General features: G+C 50.1%; 1 protein-coding gene across 1 annotated transcript in view; it reads left to right on the top strand.

The window, feature by feature from the left end:
* LOC116958660 (IgGFc-binding protein-like) overlaps positions 1-17675 on the top strand; it is a 93844-nt gene that overhangs the window by 30736 nt on the left and 45433 nt on the right. The window contains exons 5-9 of the mRNA XM_076057297.1: positions 2957-3119; positions 4288-4423; positions 6100-6267; positions 12124-12164; positions 15693-15781. Of these exons, the coding sequence (XP_075913412.1) occupies positions 2957-3119; positions 4288-4423; positions 6100-6267; positions 12124-12164; positions 15693-15781 (597 nt within the window). The remainder of the gene's footprint in view (positions 1-2956; positions 3120-4287; positions 4424-6099; positions 6268-12123; positions 12165-15692; positions 15782-17675) is intronic.

Raw genomic sequence — 17675 nt, 5'->3', positions numbered from 1 at the left:
GGTGGGTGGGGGTGGAAAGGTGGTTGGGTGGGGGTGGAAAGGTGGGTGGGTGGGGGTGGAAAGGTGGGTGGGTGGGGGTGGAAAGGTGAATGGGCAGGTGGGGGTGGACAGGTGGGTAGGTGGGTTGGTGGGTCGGGGGAAAGGTGGGTGGGTGGGGGGATGGTGGGTGGGTGGGTGTGTGGTGAGTGGGGGGAAACATGGGTAGGTGGGTGGGTGGGTACATAGGGCAGCCCATCTTCACCTTCTGACCCACGTCAATTTCCCCGTTGTCTCTCAGCGTGACCAATCCACACCAGAGCCCGGCTCTTTTACCCCATCTCACATTCTCCCTGAATTTTGCCACCTTGAGTCTTCACCTCGCGCAGACGTTTCCCACCCCGTCCCCCCCCCCCCCCCCGGTCCGCCCCCCCCAAAAGCCAACATCCATCGCACAAATCCACATCTCTGTGACTGCCATTGCGTGCTCCCTCCCCTCTTACAAGTGCCGCAGCAAAACATTTGTCATGCTAATTAATTTGTCAGGGCACCTTGTTTGCTCGCACGCAGCTTAAAGGTCCGCGGTCTGAGCGTGGCTCTGTTTCACTACAGCGCTGTCCTCGAGACAGCCTGGTCCCCTTCACCTGATGAAGGCCGCTTGTGTTGTGGCCGAAACGTCGTGATTTTTCGTTGTTTTATTTTTTACCTACTACGTGACTTTGCCGAATAGAACCGAGGAGTATGGATCCTTGCAGTCACGAAAGCTTCAAATCTAGAATTTACAGAGAGTGGCTCTTATTCATAATAAAGGTTTTTTGGGTTAGATCGCGTTTATTTATAAATGTGTCGTAACCCTCCACCACCCGACACGGCCAATCAGCAGCAAAAAAGTGTCACTTTGATAAAAGACAAATAATTCACTACTTTAGCCCACCGGTGTGTTGAAGAGTGAATCCACAACATTTACAGTTTGAGTACTGTGACCTTTCGCTGGTAAATACATCCAGCATCATCGGGCAATTCGCCATGATGCTGGATGTATTTACCAGCGAAACGTCTTTTGGTAAAGTTGCGTGGTTAGAAATAAATTGAACTACGTGATGGCTTTACCGACAGAACCAAAGAGTGTGGATTCCTGCAGTGACGAAAGCTTCGAATGTAGAATTCGTCCTTCTCTTGCCCACTGCAGCCCAGCTTGACACCCCCCCCGCCCCGCGCGCCCCTACTGTCCAGTACCAGGTCTGACCATCATCAACGCCACCTTTTTTTCTCTCCGCCTGATGAAGGCCGCTTGTGTTGCGATCGAAACGCCGTGGCTATTTTTTTTTTGCTTTCATTATTTTCAATGCGTTATTTAAATAAAATAAAATAAAAATCCGTTATATATTCTTGGTTCTTTCGGTAAAGTCACCACGTAGAAGGGAAGCAATAAAATAATAAAAATATAAAACAATATTGTTTATCTTCTTTGGTTCTTTCGGTAAAGTCACGTAGAATGAGAATAAAATAATGAATTGATAAAATAAAATAACACAATAATATTCTCACGACGTTTCGGCCACAACACAAGCGGCCTTCATCAGGCGAAGGGACGAGACTGTCTGGAGGACAGTCTTTCCCGTTGCAGTGCTGTCCTCCAGACAGTCTCGTCCCTTCACCTGATGAAGGCCGCTTGTGTTGTGGCCGAAACGTCGTGAGAATATTATTGTGTTATTTTATTTTATCAATTTATTATTTTATTCTCATTCTACGTGACTTTAACGAAAGAACCAAAGAAGATGAATCCTTGCAGTCACGAAAGCTTTAAATCGAAATATTGTTTTATATATAAAAAAAATATTAAAAATATGAAACAATATTGGTTAACATTTTGTATTATTTTATTGTTTCCCTTCTATGTGGTGACGTTACCGAAAGAACCAAGAATAATAATTTTATTGTTTTATATTTTTATTGTTTCCCTTCTACGTGGTGACTTTACCGAAAGAACCAAGAATAATAATTTTATTGTTTTATATTTTTATTATTTTATTCTTTCCCTTCTACGTGGTGGTGACTTTACCGAAAGAACCAAGAATAATAATTTTATTTTTTATATTTTTATTATTTTATTGTTTCCCTTCTACGTGGTGACTTTACCGGAAGAACCGAGAACACGAGCATCATCCGGTCTGTCGTTCACTCTTCTGGCCTCCACCAATTTTTGTTTGTTTTTGCCTTCGCCTCCTGAGTCGGCACAACTCCGACCCCACTCCCCCTTTGGCATCGTTCCACGGCGTGGCGACGGACAAACGAACCTCCATCTTGATTTCAAGCTTTCGAGGCTGCGCGAATTCGAATTCTTGGTTCTTTCGGTAAAGTCATCACCACGTAGAAGGGAAACAATAAAAAAAGTAAAAATTATAAAACAATGAAATTATTATTCTTGGTTCTTTCGGAAAAGTCACCGCCACATAGAAGGGAAACAATAAAAGAGTAAAAATTATTAAACAATAAAATTATTATTCTTGGTTCTTTCGGTAAAGTCACCACCACGTAGAAGGGAAACAATAAAATAATGAAAATATAAAACAATAAAATTATTTAAAACAATAAAATTATTATTCTTGGTTCTTTCGGTAAAGTCACCACCACGTAGAAGGGAAACAATAAAAAAAGTAAAAATTATAAAACAATAAAATTCTCACGACGTTTCGACTGCGACACGAGCGACCGCCATCAGCTGTGAAAACCACCTGACGTGACTTTACCGGAAGAACCGAGAACACGAATCTCCATCTGTTCCGTCTCTCGATCGCTCTGCTGCCATTCCGTTTTGTTTTCCCGACGGGTGTCGACTTCTCCTTGCTCCTCCACCAGCGGTCCGCTAATCCCCGACCCTTTAATGTCGTCGTTCCAATTTCACTGCAGTCCCCCATCTCTCTCTCTCACTCACTATTCACTTTTCACCCCCACCCCCCACCACCCACCCTCCGCACAGGCCGCCTGCGTCATCACCTTCACGGTGCCCCCGGACGCCGACGGCCTCTGGGCCCTGGCCCTGATGATCGAGGACTCCGTCAACTCGTCGCTGACCGTGGGCTCGCTGAGCCTCGCTCCTGGCGACGCTCTGTCCGGCATCCCGCTGCAGGTCCTGCTCGAGTGTGAGTCACCCACTGCAGGTCTTGCTTCAGTGTGAGTCGCCCGCTGCAGGTCCTGCTTCAGTGTGAGTCACCCGCTGCAGGTCCTGCTTCAGTGTGAGTCGCCCACTCCAGGTCTTGCTTCAGTGTGAGTCGCCCACTGCAGGTTCTGCTTCAGTGTGAATCGCCTGCCCGCTGCAGGTCTTGCTTCAGTGTGAGTCGCCCGCCCACTGCAGGTCCTGCTTCAGTGTGAGTCGCTCGCTGCAGGTCCTGCTTCAGTGTGAGTAGCCCGCCCACTGCAGGTCCTGCTTCAGTGTGAGTCGCTCGCTGCAGGTCCTGCTTCAGTGTGAGTCGCCTGCCTGCTGCAGGTCCTGCTTCAGTGTGAGTCGCTCGCCCGCTGCAGGTCCTGCTTCAGTGTGAGTCGCCCACTGCAGGTCCTGCTTCAGTGTGAGTCACCCGCTGCAGGTCTTGCTTCAGTGTGAGTCGCCTGCCTGCTGCAGGTCCTGCTTCAGTGTGAGTCGCCCGCCCACTGCAGGTCCTGCTTCAGTGTGAGTCGCCCGCCCACTGCAGGTCCTGCTTCAGTGTGAGTCGCCCACCCGCTGCAGGTCTTGCTTCAGTGTGAGTCGCCTGCCTGCTGCAGGTCCTGCTTCAGTGTGAGTCGCCCACTGCAGGTCTTGCTTCAGTGTGAGTCACCCACTGCAGGTCCTGCTTCAGTGTGAGTCGCTCGCTGCAGGTCCTGCTTCAGTGTGAGTCGCCCGCCTGCTCCAGGTCCTGCTTCAGTGTGAGTCACCCGCTGCAGGTCCTGCTTCAGTGTGAGTCGCCCGCCTGCTCCAGGTCCTGCTTCAGTGTGAGTCACCCGCTGCAGGTCCTGCTTCAGTGTGAGTCGCCCACCCTCTCCAGGTCCTGCTTCAGTGTGAGTCGCTCGCTGCAGATCCTGCTTCAGTGTGAGTCACCCGCTGCAGGTTCTGCTTCAGTGTGAGTCGCCCGCCTCCTCCAGGTCCTGTTTCAGTGTGAGTCGCTCGCTGCAGGTCTTGCTTCAGTGTGAGTCGCCCGCCTGCTCCAGGTCCTGCTTCAGTGTGAGCCACCCGCCCGCTGCAGGTGATGACCGCGACGACGTCGACGACAATGATGACGATGCTCACGACGATGCCCCTTGCGTCTCGGTGCCCCCCCCCCAACCGCCCCCCCCCAGTCGAGGCTGCCGTCTCGTGCCTGATGCCCACCTTTGTGGGCGCCACGCCCAGCAACGGGCAGTCCTTCGTGGCGACGCAGGGAATCCTCTTCGAGCTGCCCATCGACATCTCCGTGGCGACCGACGCGGCGGCGGGGTGAGTCCACACACGGGGTAGAAGGTGGAGTGAGATGGAACAGATGGAGATTAATCCACGCAAGGGGTAGAAGGGAGCGAGATGGAACAGATGGAGATTAGTCCAAACACGGGGTAGAAGGCGAGCGAGATGGAACAGATGGAGATTAGTCCACACACGGGGTAGAAGGTGGAGTGAGATGGAACAGATGGAGATTAATCCACGCAAGGGGTAGAAGGGAGCGAGATGGAACAGATGGAGATTAGTCCACACACGGGGTAGAAGGGAGTGACATGGAACAGATGGAGATTAGTCCACACACGGGGTAGAAGGGAGTGAGATGGAACAGATGGAGATTAGTCCACACACGGTGTAGAAGGGAGTGAGATGGAACAGATGGAGATTAGTCCACACACGAGGTAGAAGGGAGTGATATGGAACAGATGGATATTAGTCCACCAACGATGTAGAAGGGAGTGAGATGGAACAGATGGAGATTAGTCCACACACGGGGTAGAAGGGAGTGAGATGGAACAGATGGAGATTAGTCCATACACGGGGTAGAAGGGAGTGAGATGGAACAGATTGAGATTAGTCCACGCAAGGAGTAGGAGGGAGCGAGATGAAACAGATGGAGATTAGTTCACCCATGGGGGAGAAGGGAATGAGATGGAACAGATGGAGATTAGTCCACACACGGGGTAGAAGGGAGTGAGATGGAACAGATGGAGATTAATCCACACACGGGTTAGAAGGGAGTGAGATGAAACAGATGGAGATTAGTTCACCCACGGGGTAGAAGGGAGTGAGATAAAACAGATGGAGAGTAGTCCACACATTGGTAGAAGGGAGTGAGTTGGAACAGATGGAGATTAGTCCACACACAGGGTAGAAGGGGGCGAGATGGAACAGATGGAGATTAGTCCACACACGGGGAAGAAGGGAGTGAGATGGAACAGATGGAGATTCGTCCACACACGGGGTAGAAGGGAGTGAGATGGAACAGATGGAGATTAGTCCACACACGGGGTAGAAGGGAGTGAGATGGAACAGATGGAGATTAGTCCACACACGGGGAAGAAGGGAGTGAGATGGAACAGATGGAGATTAGTCCACACACGGTGTAGAAGGGAGTGAGATGGAACAGATGGAGATTAGTCCACACACGGGGTAGAAGGGAGTGAGTTGAAACAGATGGAGATTAGTCCACCCACGGGTAGAAGGGAGTGAGATGGAACAGATGGAGATTAGTCCACACACGGGGTAGAAGGGAGTGAGATGGAACAGATGGAGATTAGTCCACCCACGGTGTAGAAGGGAGTGAGATTAGTCCACCCACGGTGTAGAAGGGAGTGAGATAGAACAGATGGAGATTATCCACACACGGGGTAGAAGGGAGTGAGATGGAACAGATGGAGATTAGTCCACACACGGGGTAGAAGAGAGTGAGATGGAACAGATGGAGATTAGTCCACCCACGGTGTAGAAGGGAGTGAGATGGAACAGATGGAGATTAGTCCACACACTTTGCTCTCCTGCCATCTTCAGCCAGTCGGGGGTACGGCCCCTTCCGTCGGGATATCCGCTCGACATGTTACGAGGAGGAGGAGGAGGAAGAGGGGGGTTGTTGGGACGATCCATCAACCCTACCGACATCACTGACTACACATCCCCGCCCGCCTTGCAATTCCCTTCAGCGTAACGATCTCTCGCCTGGGCACGTTCGCTCCATTCGGCTTCGCCAAGGACCCCATCACGGTGGACGCCACGAACCCGCAGCTGTTCCACACGCGCCTCACGTGGATGCCCACCAACAAGGACGTGCGCACGCACCAGGTCTGCTTCTACGCCTCCGAGAGCACCATGTAAGGAACAGCACACTCACTCACCCGGCAGCGCACTCACCCACCTAGCAGCACACTCACTCACCCAGCAGCACACTCACTCACCCGGCAGCGCACTCACCCACCTAGCAGCACACTCACTCACCCAGCAGCACACTCACTCACCCGGCAGCGCACTCACCCACCTAGCAGCACACTCACTCACCCAGCAGCACACTCACTCACCCGGCAGCACACTCACCCACCTAGCAGCACACTCACTCACCTAACAGCGCACTCACTCGCCTAGCAGCGCACTCACTCACCCAGCAGCGCACTCACTAACCCAGCAGTGCACTCACTCACCTAGCAGCGCACTCACTCACCCAGCAGCACACTCACTCACCTAGCAACACACTCACTCGCCTAACAGCACACTCACTCACCTAGCAGCACACTCACTCACCTAGCAGCACACTCACTCGCCTAGCAGCGCACTCACTCACCCAGCAGCACACTCAGTCACCCGGCAGCGCACTCACTCATCTAGCAGCACACTCACTCATCCAGCAGCACACTCACTCACCTAGCAGCACACTCACTGGCCTAGCAGCACACTCACTCACCCAGCAGCACCATCACTCACCCAGCAGCACACTCACTCACCCAGCAGCGCACTCACTTACCCGGCAGCACACTCACTCACCTAGCAGCACACTCACTCACCTAGCAGCGCACTCACTCACCCAGCAGCACACTCACTCGCCTAGCAGCACACTCACTCACCCAGCAGCACCATCACTCACCCAGCAGCACACTCACTCACCCGGCAGTGCACTCACTCACCTAGCAGCACACTCACTCACCTAGCAGTGCACTCACCCAGCAGCACACTCACTCACCCATCAGCACACTCACTCACCTAGCAGCACACTCACTCACCCAGCAGCACACTCACTCACCTAGCAGCACACTCACTCACCCGGCAGTGCACTCACTCACCCGGCAGCGCACTCACTCACCTAGCAGCACACTCACTCGCCTAACAGCGCACTCACTCGCCTAGCAGCGCACTCACTCACCTAGCAGCGCATTCACTCACCTAGCAGCGCACTCACTCACCCAGCAGCACACTCACTCACCTAGCAGCACACTCACTCACCCGGCAGCACACTCACTCACCTAGCAGCACACTCACTCACCTAGCAGCACACTCACTGACCTAGCAGCACACTCACTCACCTAGCAGCACACTCACTCACCTAGCAGCAGACTCACTCGCCTAGCAGCGCACTCACTCGCCTAGCAGCGCACTCACTCACCTAGCAGCACACTCACTCATCTAGCAGCACACTCACTCGCCTAGCAGCGCACTCACTCACCCAGCAGCGCACTCACTCACCTAGCAGCACACTCACTCACCTAGCAGCACACTCACTCACCTAGCAGCACACTCACTCACCCGGCAGCACACTCACTCACCTAGCAGCACACTCACTCACCCGGCAGCACACTCACTCACCTAGCAGCACACTCACTCACCTAGCAGCACACTCACTCACCCGGCAGCGCACTCACTCACCTAGCAGCACACTCACTCACCCGGCAGCACACTCACTCACCTAGCAGCACACTCACTCACCTAGCAGCACACTCACTCACCCGGCAGCACACTCACTCACCCAGCAGCACACTCACTCACCCAGCAGCACACTCACTTGCCTAGCAGCGCACTCACTCGCCTAGCAGTACACTTCCTCACCTAGCAACACACTCACTCACCTAGCAGCACACTCACTCACCTAGCAGTACACTCACTCACCCAGCAGCACACTCACTAACCCAGCAGCACACTCACTCACCCATCAGCACACTCACTTGCCTAGTAGCGCACTCACTCACCTAGCAGCACACTCACTCACCTAGCAGCGCACTCACTCGCCTAGCAGCGCACTCACTCACCCAGCAGTGCACTCACTAACCCAGCAGCACACTCACTCACCTAGCAGCACACTCACTCACTTAGCAGCATACTCACTCATCTAGCAGCATACTCACTCACCTAGCAGCACACTCACTCACCCAGCAGCACACTCACTCACCCAGCAGCACCATCACTCACCCAGCAGCACACTCCCTCACCCAGCAGCACACTCACTCACCTAGAAGCGCACTCACTCACCTAGCAGCGCACTCACTCACCCAGCAGTGCACTCACTAACCCAGCAGCACACTCACTCACCTAGCAGCACACTCACTCACCTAGCAGCATACTCACTCATCCAGCAGCACACTCACTCACCTAGCAGCACACTCACTCACCCAGCAGCACCATCACTCACCCAGCAGCACACTCACTCACCCGGCAGCGCACTCACTCACCTAGCAGCACACTCACTCACCTAGCAGTGCACTCACCCAGCAGCACACTCACTCACCCATCAGCACACTCACTCACCTAGCAGCACACTCACTCACCAAGCAGCACACTCACTCACCTAGCAGCACACTCACTCGCCTAGCAGCGCACTCACTCACCTAGCAGCACACTCACTCACCCAGCAGTGCACTCACTCACCTAGCAGCACACTCACTCGCCTAGCAGCGCACTCACCCAGCAGTGCACTCACTAACCCAGCAGCACACTCACTCACATAGCAGCACACTCACTCACCTAGCAGCACACTCCCTCACCCAGCAGTACACTCATTTACCCAGCACCACACTCACTCGCCTAGCAGCACACTCACTCACCCAGCAGCACACTCACTCGCTTAGCAGCGCACTCACCCACCTAGCAGCACACTCACTCACCCAGCAGCACACTCACTCACCTAGCAGCACACTCACTCACCTAGCAGCACACTCACTCACCCAGCAGCGCACTCACTCACCCAGCAGCACACTCACTCACCTAGCAGCGCACTCACTCGTCTAGCAGGGCACTCACTCACCTAGCAGCACACTCACTTGCCTAGCAGTACACTCACTCACCTAGCAGCGCACTCACTCACCCAGCAGCACACTCACTCACCTAGCAGCACACTCACTCACCTAGCAGCACACTCACTCGCTTAGCAGCGCACTCACCCACCTAGCAGCACACTCACTCACCCAGTAGCACACTCACTCACCTAGCAGCACACTCACTCACCTAGCAGCACACTCACTCACCCAGCAGCGCACTCACTCACCCAGCAGCACACTCACTCACTCAGCAGCGCACTCACTCGCCTAGCAGCACACTCACTCGCCTAGCAGCACACTCACTTGCCTAGCAGCACACTCACTCACCTAGCAGCACACTCACTTGCCTAGCAGTACACTCACTCACCCAGCAGCACACTCACTCACCTAGCAGCTCACTCACTCACCCAGCAGCACACTCACTCACCTAGCAGCACACTCACTGACCTAGCAGCACACTCACTCACCCAGCAGCCCAATCACTCACCTAGCAGCACACTCACTCACCTAGCAGCACACTCACTCGCCTAGCAGCACACTCACTTGCGTAGCAGCACACTCACTCACCTAGCAGCACACTCACTCACTCAGCAGCACACTCACTCACCTAGCAGCACACTCACTTGAGTAGCAGCACACTCACTCACCCAGCAGCACACTCAGTCACCCAGCAGCACACTCACTCACCTAGCAGCACACTCACTCACCTAGCAGCACACTCACTTGCGTAGCAGCGCACTCACTCACCTAGCAGCACACTCACTCGCCTAGCAACAATACATCGTACACAACATCCCAAGGAGCCTCTATGGGCGCGGTGAATACTCCACGGTGGCTAGGAGGCGTTAACTACCTTGCTTGTTGTGCTGGAGGTCGATCAAGCCCCTGCCTCCCGTTTTATATTTGGAGTTTGCGTGTCTCCCTCTCTCGCTCTCTCCCCCTCTCTCTCTCTCTTTCCTCATGGTTGTCGTGTGGTTTTTGTCTTTCTCCGGGTGCCCTGCGGGCTTTTCCCCTCCGCATTTGGAATCGACTTATTTGGCAGGCACTCGGTTGAGCTGCCATCATTTGTGATGGCCCAGGGTCGCCACTGTTAACGTGTTAAAGAGCTCCTATGAAGCAGCTCAGTAGGGGCCTTACCTGGTAACAAAAATAATCGTTTCATGTGTGGGTCTGTATGTATCTCTATGGGTCTCTGTGTATTACTATAGATCTGTATGTATCTCTATGGGTCTGTATGTATCTCTATAGGTCTCTGTGTATCTCTGTGGGTCTCTGTGTCTCTATGGGTCTCTGTGTATCTCTATGGGTCTCTATCTCTATGGGTCTCAATGTATCTCTATGGGTCTCTGCGTATCTCTGTGGGTCTCTGTGTATCTCTATGGGTCTCTATGTATCTCTATGGGTCTCTATCTCTATGGGTCTCAATGTATCTCTATGGGTCTCTGTGTATCTCTGTGGGTCTCTGTGTATCTCTATGGGTCTCTATGTATCTCTGTGGGTCTCTGTGTATCTCTATGGGTCTCTGTGTTTCTCTGTGGGTCTCTGTGTATCTCCATGGGTCTCTGTGTATCTCTATGTTTCTCTATGTATCTCCGTGGGTCTCTGTGTATCCCATGGGTCTCTGTGTATCTCTATGGGTCTCTATCTCTATGGGTCTCTATATATCTCTATGGATCTCTGTGTATCTTTATGGGTCTCTGTGTATCTATATGGGTCTCTGTATATCTCGATGGGTCTCTATCTCTATGGGTCTCAATGTATCTCTATGGGTCTCTATGTATCTCTATGGGTCTCTGTTTGTCTCTATGGGTCTCTGTGTATCTCTATGGATCTCTATGTATATCTGTGGGTCTCTATCTCTCTCTATGGGTCTCTGTGTATCTCTATGGGTCTCTGTGTATCTCTGTGGGTCTCTGTGTATCTCTATGGATCTCTGTGTATCTCTGTGGGTCTTTGTGTATCTCCATGGGTCTCTGTGTATCTCTATGGGTCTCAATGTATCTCTATGGATCTCTGTGTATCTCTGTGGGTCTCTGTGTATCTCTATGGGTCTCTGTGTATCTCTATGGGTCTCTGTATTACTACAGGTCTGTATGTATCTCTATGGGTCTCTGTGTATCTCTATGGGTCTCAATGTATCTCTATGGATCTCTGTGTATCTCTGTGGGTCTCTGTGTATCTCTATGGGTCTCTGTGTATCTCTATGGGTCTCTATGTATTATTACAGGTCTGTATGTATCGCTATGGGTCTCTGTATATCTCTATGCGTCTCTGTGTATCTCTATGGTTCTCTGTGTATCTCGATGGGTCTCTATGTATTACTACAGGTCTGTATGTATCTCTATGGGTCTCTGTGTATCTCTATGGGCCTCTGTATTACTACAGGTCTGTATGTATCTCTATGGGTCTCTTTGTATCTCTATGGGTCTCTATGTATTACTACAGGTCTGTATGCATCTCTATGGGTCTCTGTGTATCTCTGTGGGTCTCTATGTATTGCTACAGGTCTGTATGTATCTCTATGGGTCTCTGTGTATCTCTATGTGTTTAGAGAATTTTGCTGCTGCTGTATATGTCCACGTTACGGTGATGATGTTGATGACGTCAGCCACTCGGTTGAGTTTCCATCATTTGTGATGTCACAGGGTCGCGTCCGTAAAAGAGCCCCTCACATAGCTCAGTGGGGGCCTACCTGGTAACAATTAAAATTCGTTTTGTTTAACGTGGTTTGTTTATCTTTATCGCACTCTGTACTCCTATCGTGTTTTTGCATTGTGTGTGCGTTGTTTGTAACTTCTTTCCCCGTGCCCCCACCCCTAACTGGATATCTGTGTGTAAAGAGCTTCATAGCACATCGGATTTCTCCTCCTGCAATTTAAAGTACCGATTTTTGATTCTCATGCTCTCTGTCTCTTTCTCCGGACGGATCAGGCTGGAGACGGAGCTGCGTTGCGTGACCGTCAGAGTGTCAGGTAAGGCCTGACACACGCACACACACTCACACAAACACACAAACACACTCACACAAACACACAAACACACACTCACAAACACACACATAAACACACACACTCACACACACACAAACACACACAAACACACACACAAACACACACACTCACACAAACACACACACAGACTCACACACACAAACACACACACTCACACAAACACACACACAGACTCACACACACACAAACACACACACTCACACACACACAGACTCACACACACACAAACACACACACACACACACAAACACACTCACTCACACACAAACACACTCACTGACACACACACAAACACACACACACAAACACACACACTCACACACACACAAACACACACACTCAGACACACACAGAAACACACACTCACACAAACACACACACACAAACACAAACACACACAAACACACACACGCTCACACACTCACACACACACACGCACACACACTCACACACACTCACACACACAAACACACACACTCACACACGCACACACACTCACACAAACACACAAACACACACACTCACACAAACACACAAACACACACACACTCACAGACACACACAAACACACTCACTCACACACACACAAACACACAAACACACACACACAAACACACACACACACAAACACACACACAAACACACACATACGCACACACACACAAACACACACTCACACAAACACACTCACACAAACACACACTCACACAAACACACACACACAAACACACACACAAACACACACACTCACACAAACACACTCTCACACAAACACACACACTCACACAAACACACACACACTCACACAAACACACACACTCACACACACACACAAACACACACACTCACACACACAAATACACACTCTCACACACAAACACACTCACTCACACACACAAACACACACACACAAACACACACACACACACAAACACACTCACACACACAAACACACACTCACACACTAACACAAACACACACACTCACACACTCACTCACACACTCACACAAACACACACACAAACACACAAACACACACAAACACACACACACCCACAAACACACACTCACATACACTCACACACACACAAATACACACACAAACACACACTCTCACACACTCACACACACACAAACACTCACACAAACACACTCACACAAACACACAAACACACACTCACACACACGCAAACACACACTCACACAGACACACACAGACACACAAACACACACTCACACAAACACACACAAACACACACTTACACAAACACACACTCACACAAACACACACTCACACACACTCACACACAAACACGCACTCACACAAACACACGTTCACACACACTCACACACACAAACACTCACACAAACACACACTCACACAAACACACACTCACACAAAGACACACAAACACACACTCACACAAACACACACAAACACACACACAAACACGCACTCACACAAACACACATTCACCCACACTCACACACACAAACACTCACACAAACACACACTCACACAAACACACACTCACATAAACACACACTCACACACTCACACACACTCACACACTCACACACACAAACACTCACACAAAGACACACTCACACACACTCACACACAAACACACACACACAAACACACACTCACAAACACACACAAACACACACAAACACACACTTACACACACACACTCACACACACAAACACTCACACACACACTTACACACACACTCACACAACAACAACTAAACTATAAACAATTCGCGACTTAGGGGCCGTCCATAAATGACGTCACGCGAAAAGTCAGACCCCACCCCTCAAATATGACGTCACAAAGCTCTGCCCCCCCCCCTCCCCCCTAAAAATAAAAAAAAAACATGCTTCAAATCGCTTTAAACTATTGTCATTGTAGTGCGTATTTAACGTGGCGCTGCACTCTGATGTTGTAGGATGAAACATTGAACCAAAAAGTCTATTTAATTCAGTAGAACGTGTTGTCTATATTTATATAAAGTTTGCGCATTTTGGTGTGACGTCACATCTTTCAAACAACCCCCCCCCCTCGTCACACATCGTCACAAATGTCTGACCCCCCCCCCGCCGCCGCACAGGTGCGTGACGTCATTTATGGACGGCCCCTTATAACAAAACGACGAATAACGGGAACTCCCACCCCTCCTCCCCCCTCTCTCTCCCCCATGGAGATACATCTCCATGGGGGAGGGTGTGATAGGGAGGTCGTGGGTTCGATCGTGACCCAGACGACGCCTGTGTGTTTGGAGTTCGTCGTTCGAGATTCGATAACCATAACTCTTTGGTTCTATTCGGTAAAGTCACGTAGGTAAAAAAATAAAATATCAAAAATAATTTTTAACAAAAAATCATAAAATAACAAAAATCATTTTTAACAAAAATCATTTTTAACAAAAAATCATTTTTGTTATTTTATTTTGTTACCTACGTGACTTTACCGAATAGAACCAACGAGTTATGTATGGATCCTTGCAGGCACGAAAGCTTCAAATCTAGAATTCGATAACCAATCGACTGCTTTGAAGGAGTAGCCATACGGATTTGGTTTTCAGATCGTCCGTTGAACGATCCGATTGGGCGGCGGCGTGCTGGGGGCGGGGTCGGAAGCGGTGACGTGCGTGGTCAGCGTCAGCAGTACGAACTGTTGGAAAGTTATATGCAATTGGCTATGCAAAGGAGATTTTTGTTGCTGGGTAGTAAGTGTTGTTTTCGAATTGCTTATGCATCTACGTGAATGAATGACACGTTTCCTCATTGAAAATATGTACATTTCAAAATATCAATGTCCTGGTCACAAACGCAAAGTTTCGTGGATAATGATAATAACAGCCATTTGAGGCATAAGCAATAAGGTAAAATAACACTTTACTACCCAGGAACTAAATAAATAAATAAATACATGCGTTACACAGATCTTGATTTGAAGCTTCCTTGACTGCAGGAATCCCATACTCTTTGGTTCTTTCGGTAAAGTCACGTGAGTGACTCGTGTTATTAATGGAGTGGATTATTAACCCTGCCTTTGTGCCCTGCTCACAAACGCAAAGTTTCGTGGGTAATAATAATAACAACAATAGCCACTTTCTGCACTTTTGAGTCTTAAGCGATTAGAAAATAACACTTTACTACCCAGGAGCGAAAAACCAAAACTATTTTTGTCACGCAGTGAATTATCACTCAAAGCGTAACGAAATAGAAGTGGCCTAGGGGCACTGCAGGAACCTTAATCCGGCTCTGGAGAGAGAGAGAGGAGAGAGAGAGACACCCAAACTCCAAATATGCAACAGGATCAAGCCCAATCCGCCGTGCACACCAGGCCCGGCAAATGCGTTTGCTCACTCAGCTGCTGGGAACCTGTCGCCGTGAGCGGCCAGTGACCCCTGCCGCTCTCGACGATGATCGCGGCGATCATTGAGGGGTGTCGTTCCGTGTCGTCGTCCCATCCCTCGCAGCCACCGTGGAGCCAATTGCTTACGCCTACAGCACCCCGCTCACGTTCAACAACGTGGCCATCGGATGGACCGTCACCTTCTCGGGGGAGGTCAGTTCGCCGGCGCGGGTTTGTCCGTCGCAGCCGGGGCAACGAGCGAGCACACTCTTTGGTTCTGTTCGGTAAAGTCACCACGTGGGTAAAAAAAATAAAAACGACAAAAATCACACGACGTTTCGGCCACAACACAAGCGGCCTTCATCAGGTGAAGGGGACCAGGCTGTCCAGAGGACAGCGCTGGAGTGAAACACAGAGCCACGCTCAGACCGCGACCTTTAAGCTGTGTGAGAGTAATTAAGGTGCCTTGACAAAGGAATTAGCATTAAAAAATTAGCATTTTAATGCATATGCTAATTCCTTTGTCAAGGCAGTTTAATTACTCTCACACAGCTTAAAGGTCGCGGTCTGAGCGTGGCTCTGTGTTTCACTCCAGCGCTGTCCTCTGGACAGCCTGGTCCCCTTCACCTGATGAAGGCCGCTTGTGTTGTGGCCGAAACGTTGTGTGATTTTTTGTTGTTTTACTTTTTTACCTACGTGGTGACTTTAACCGAATAGAACCAAAGTGTGTGGATCCTTGCAGTCACGAAAGCTTCAAATCTAGAATTGATGAGCAAGCAGATGCTGTGGGCGGGGGGGGGGGTTACCCCTCCTAAAGACAAAGATGATCCCACCATCCCCCCCCCCCTCACCCCAGCCTGCTCACTCCCACCCCTCTCTCTATCTCTCCTCTCCTGGCTCCTACCCCCCTTCTCTTACCTACATAGCCTCTTGTCACAGCAGCTATCTTGCCCACTTCAGCAATTGTTTCTGGCTGTGGTTGTCCCACCTGATGACGGATGCTTGCGTTGTTGCGCCCGAAACGTCACGTGATTTCATTTCATTTCATGACTTCTGCGTGGTGACTTTACCGAAAGAACCAAAGACTGTGGATTGCTGCAGTCACGGAAACTTCAAATGCAGATTGTAACAGACTGTTTGAGCGCAAGCGCCGTTAGCGCAGGGGTGGGGGAACCTTTCTTCTGCCAAGGGCCATTTGGATATTTAGACGACATCATTCGTGGGCCATACAAAATTATCAACTTCGAAATTTAGCCCGTTATTTTTGGTCAGATGTTTTAATAAAACTCAACCCTAACGTGATGGCTGGAACCCGCTTCTCTTTGGCGAGGCGTGGTGACGATGTTAGCTGGGTATTTGATGATGTTAGCAGGGTATTGGTGATGTTAGCTGGTGTTGACGATGTTAGCTGGGTATTTGATGATGTTAGCTGGCTATTGGTGATGTTAGCTGGCTATTGGTGATGTTAGCTGGTATTGGTGATGTTAGCTGGTATTGGTGATGTTAGCTGGTATTGATGTTAGCTGGTATTGACGATGTTAGCTGGTATTGATGATGTTAGCTGGTTTTGATGATGTTAGCTGGTATTGGTGATGTTAGCTGGCTATTGGTGATGTTAGCTGGCTATTGGTGATGTTAGCTGGCTATTGGTGATGTTAGCTGGTATTGATGATGTTAGCTGGTATTGATGATGTTAGCTGGTATTGACGATGTTAGCTGGTATTGGTGATGTTAGCTGGCTATTGGTGATGTGAGCTGGTAATGATGATGTTATCTGGTATTGATGTTAGCTGGTATTGGTGATGTTAGCTGGAATTGACGATGTTAGCTAGTATTGGTGATGTTAGCTGGCTATTGGTGATGTTAGCTGGTATTGGTGATGTTAGCTGGTATTGGTGATGTTAGCTGGTATTGACGATATTGGCTGGTATTGACGATGTTAGCTGGTATTGGTGATGTTAGCTGGAATTGACGATGTTAGCTGGTATTGGTGATGTTAGCTGGCTATTGGTGATGTTAGCTGGTATTGGTGATGTTAGCTGGTATTGGTGATGTTAGCTGGAATTGACGATGTTAGCTGGTATTGGTGATGTTAGCTGTTATTGGT

Source organism: Petromyzon marinus, chromosome 80, assembly GCF_048934315.1.
Source record: "Petromyzon marinus isolate PM22_M1 ecotype Great Lakes invasive population chromosome 80, UKy_Petmar_22M1.pri1.0, whole genome shotgun sequence".
Taxonomy (NCBI): domain Eukaryota; kingdom Metazoa; phylum Chordata; class Hyperoartia; order Petromyzontiformes; family Petromyzontidae; genus Petromyzon; species Petromyzon marinus.
This window is presented reverse-complemented; position numbering and strand designations above follow the sequence as displayed.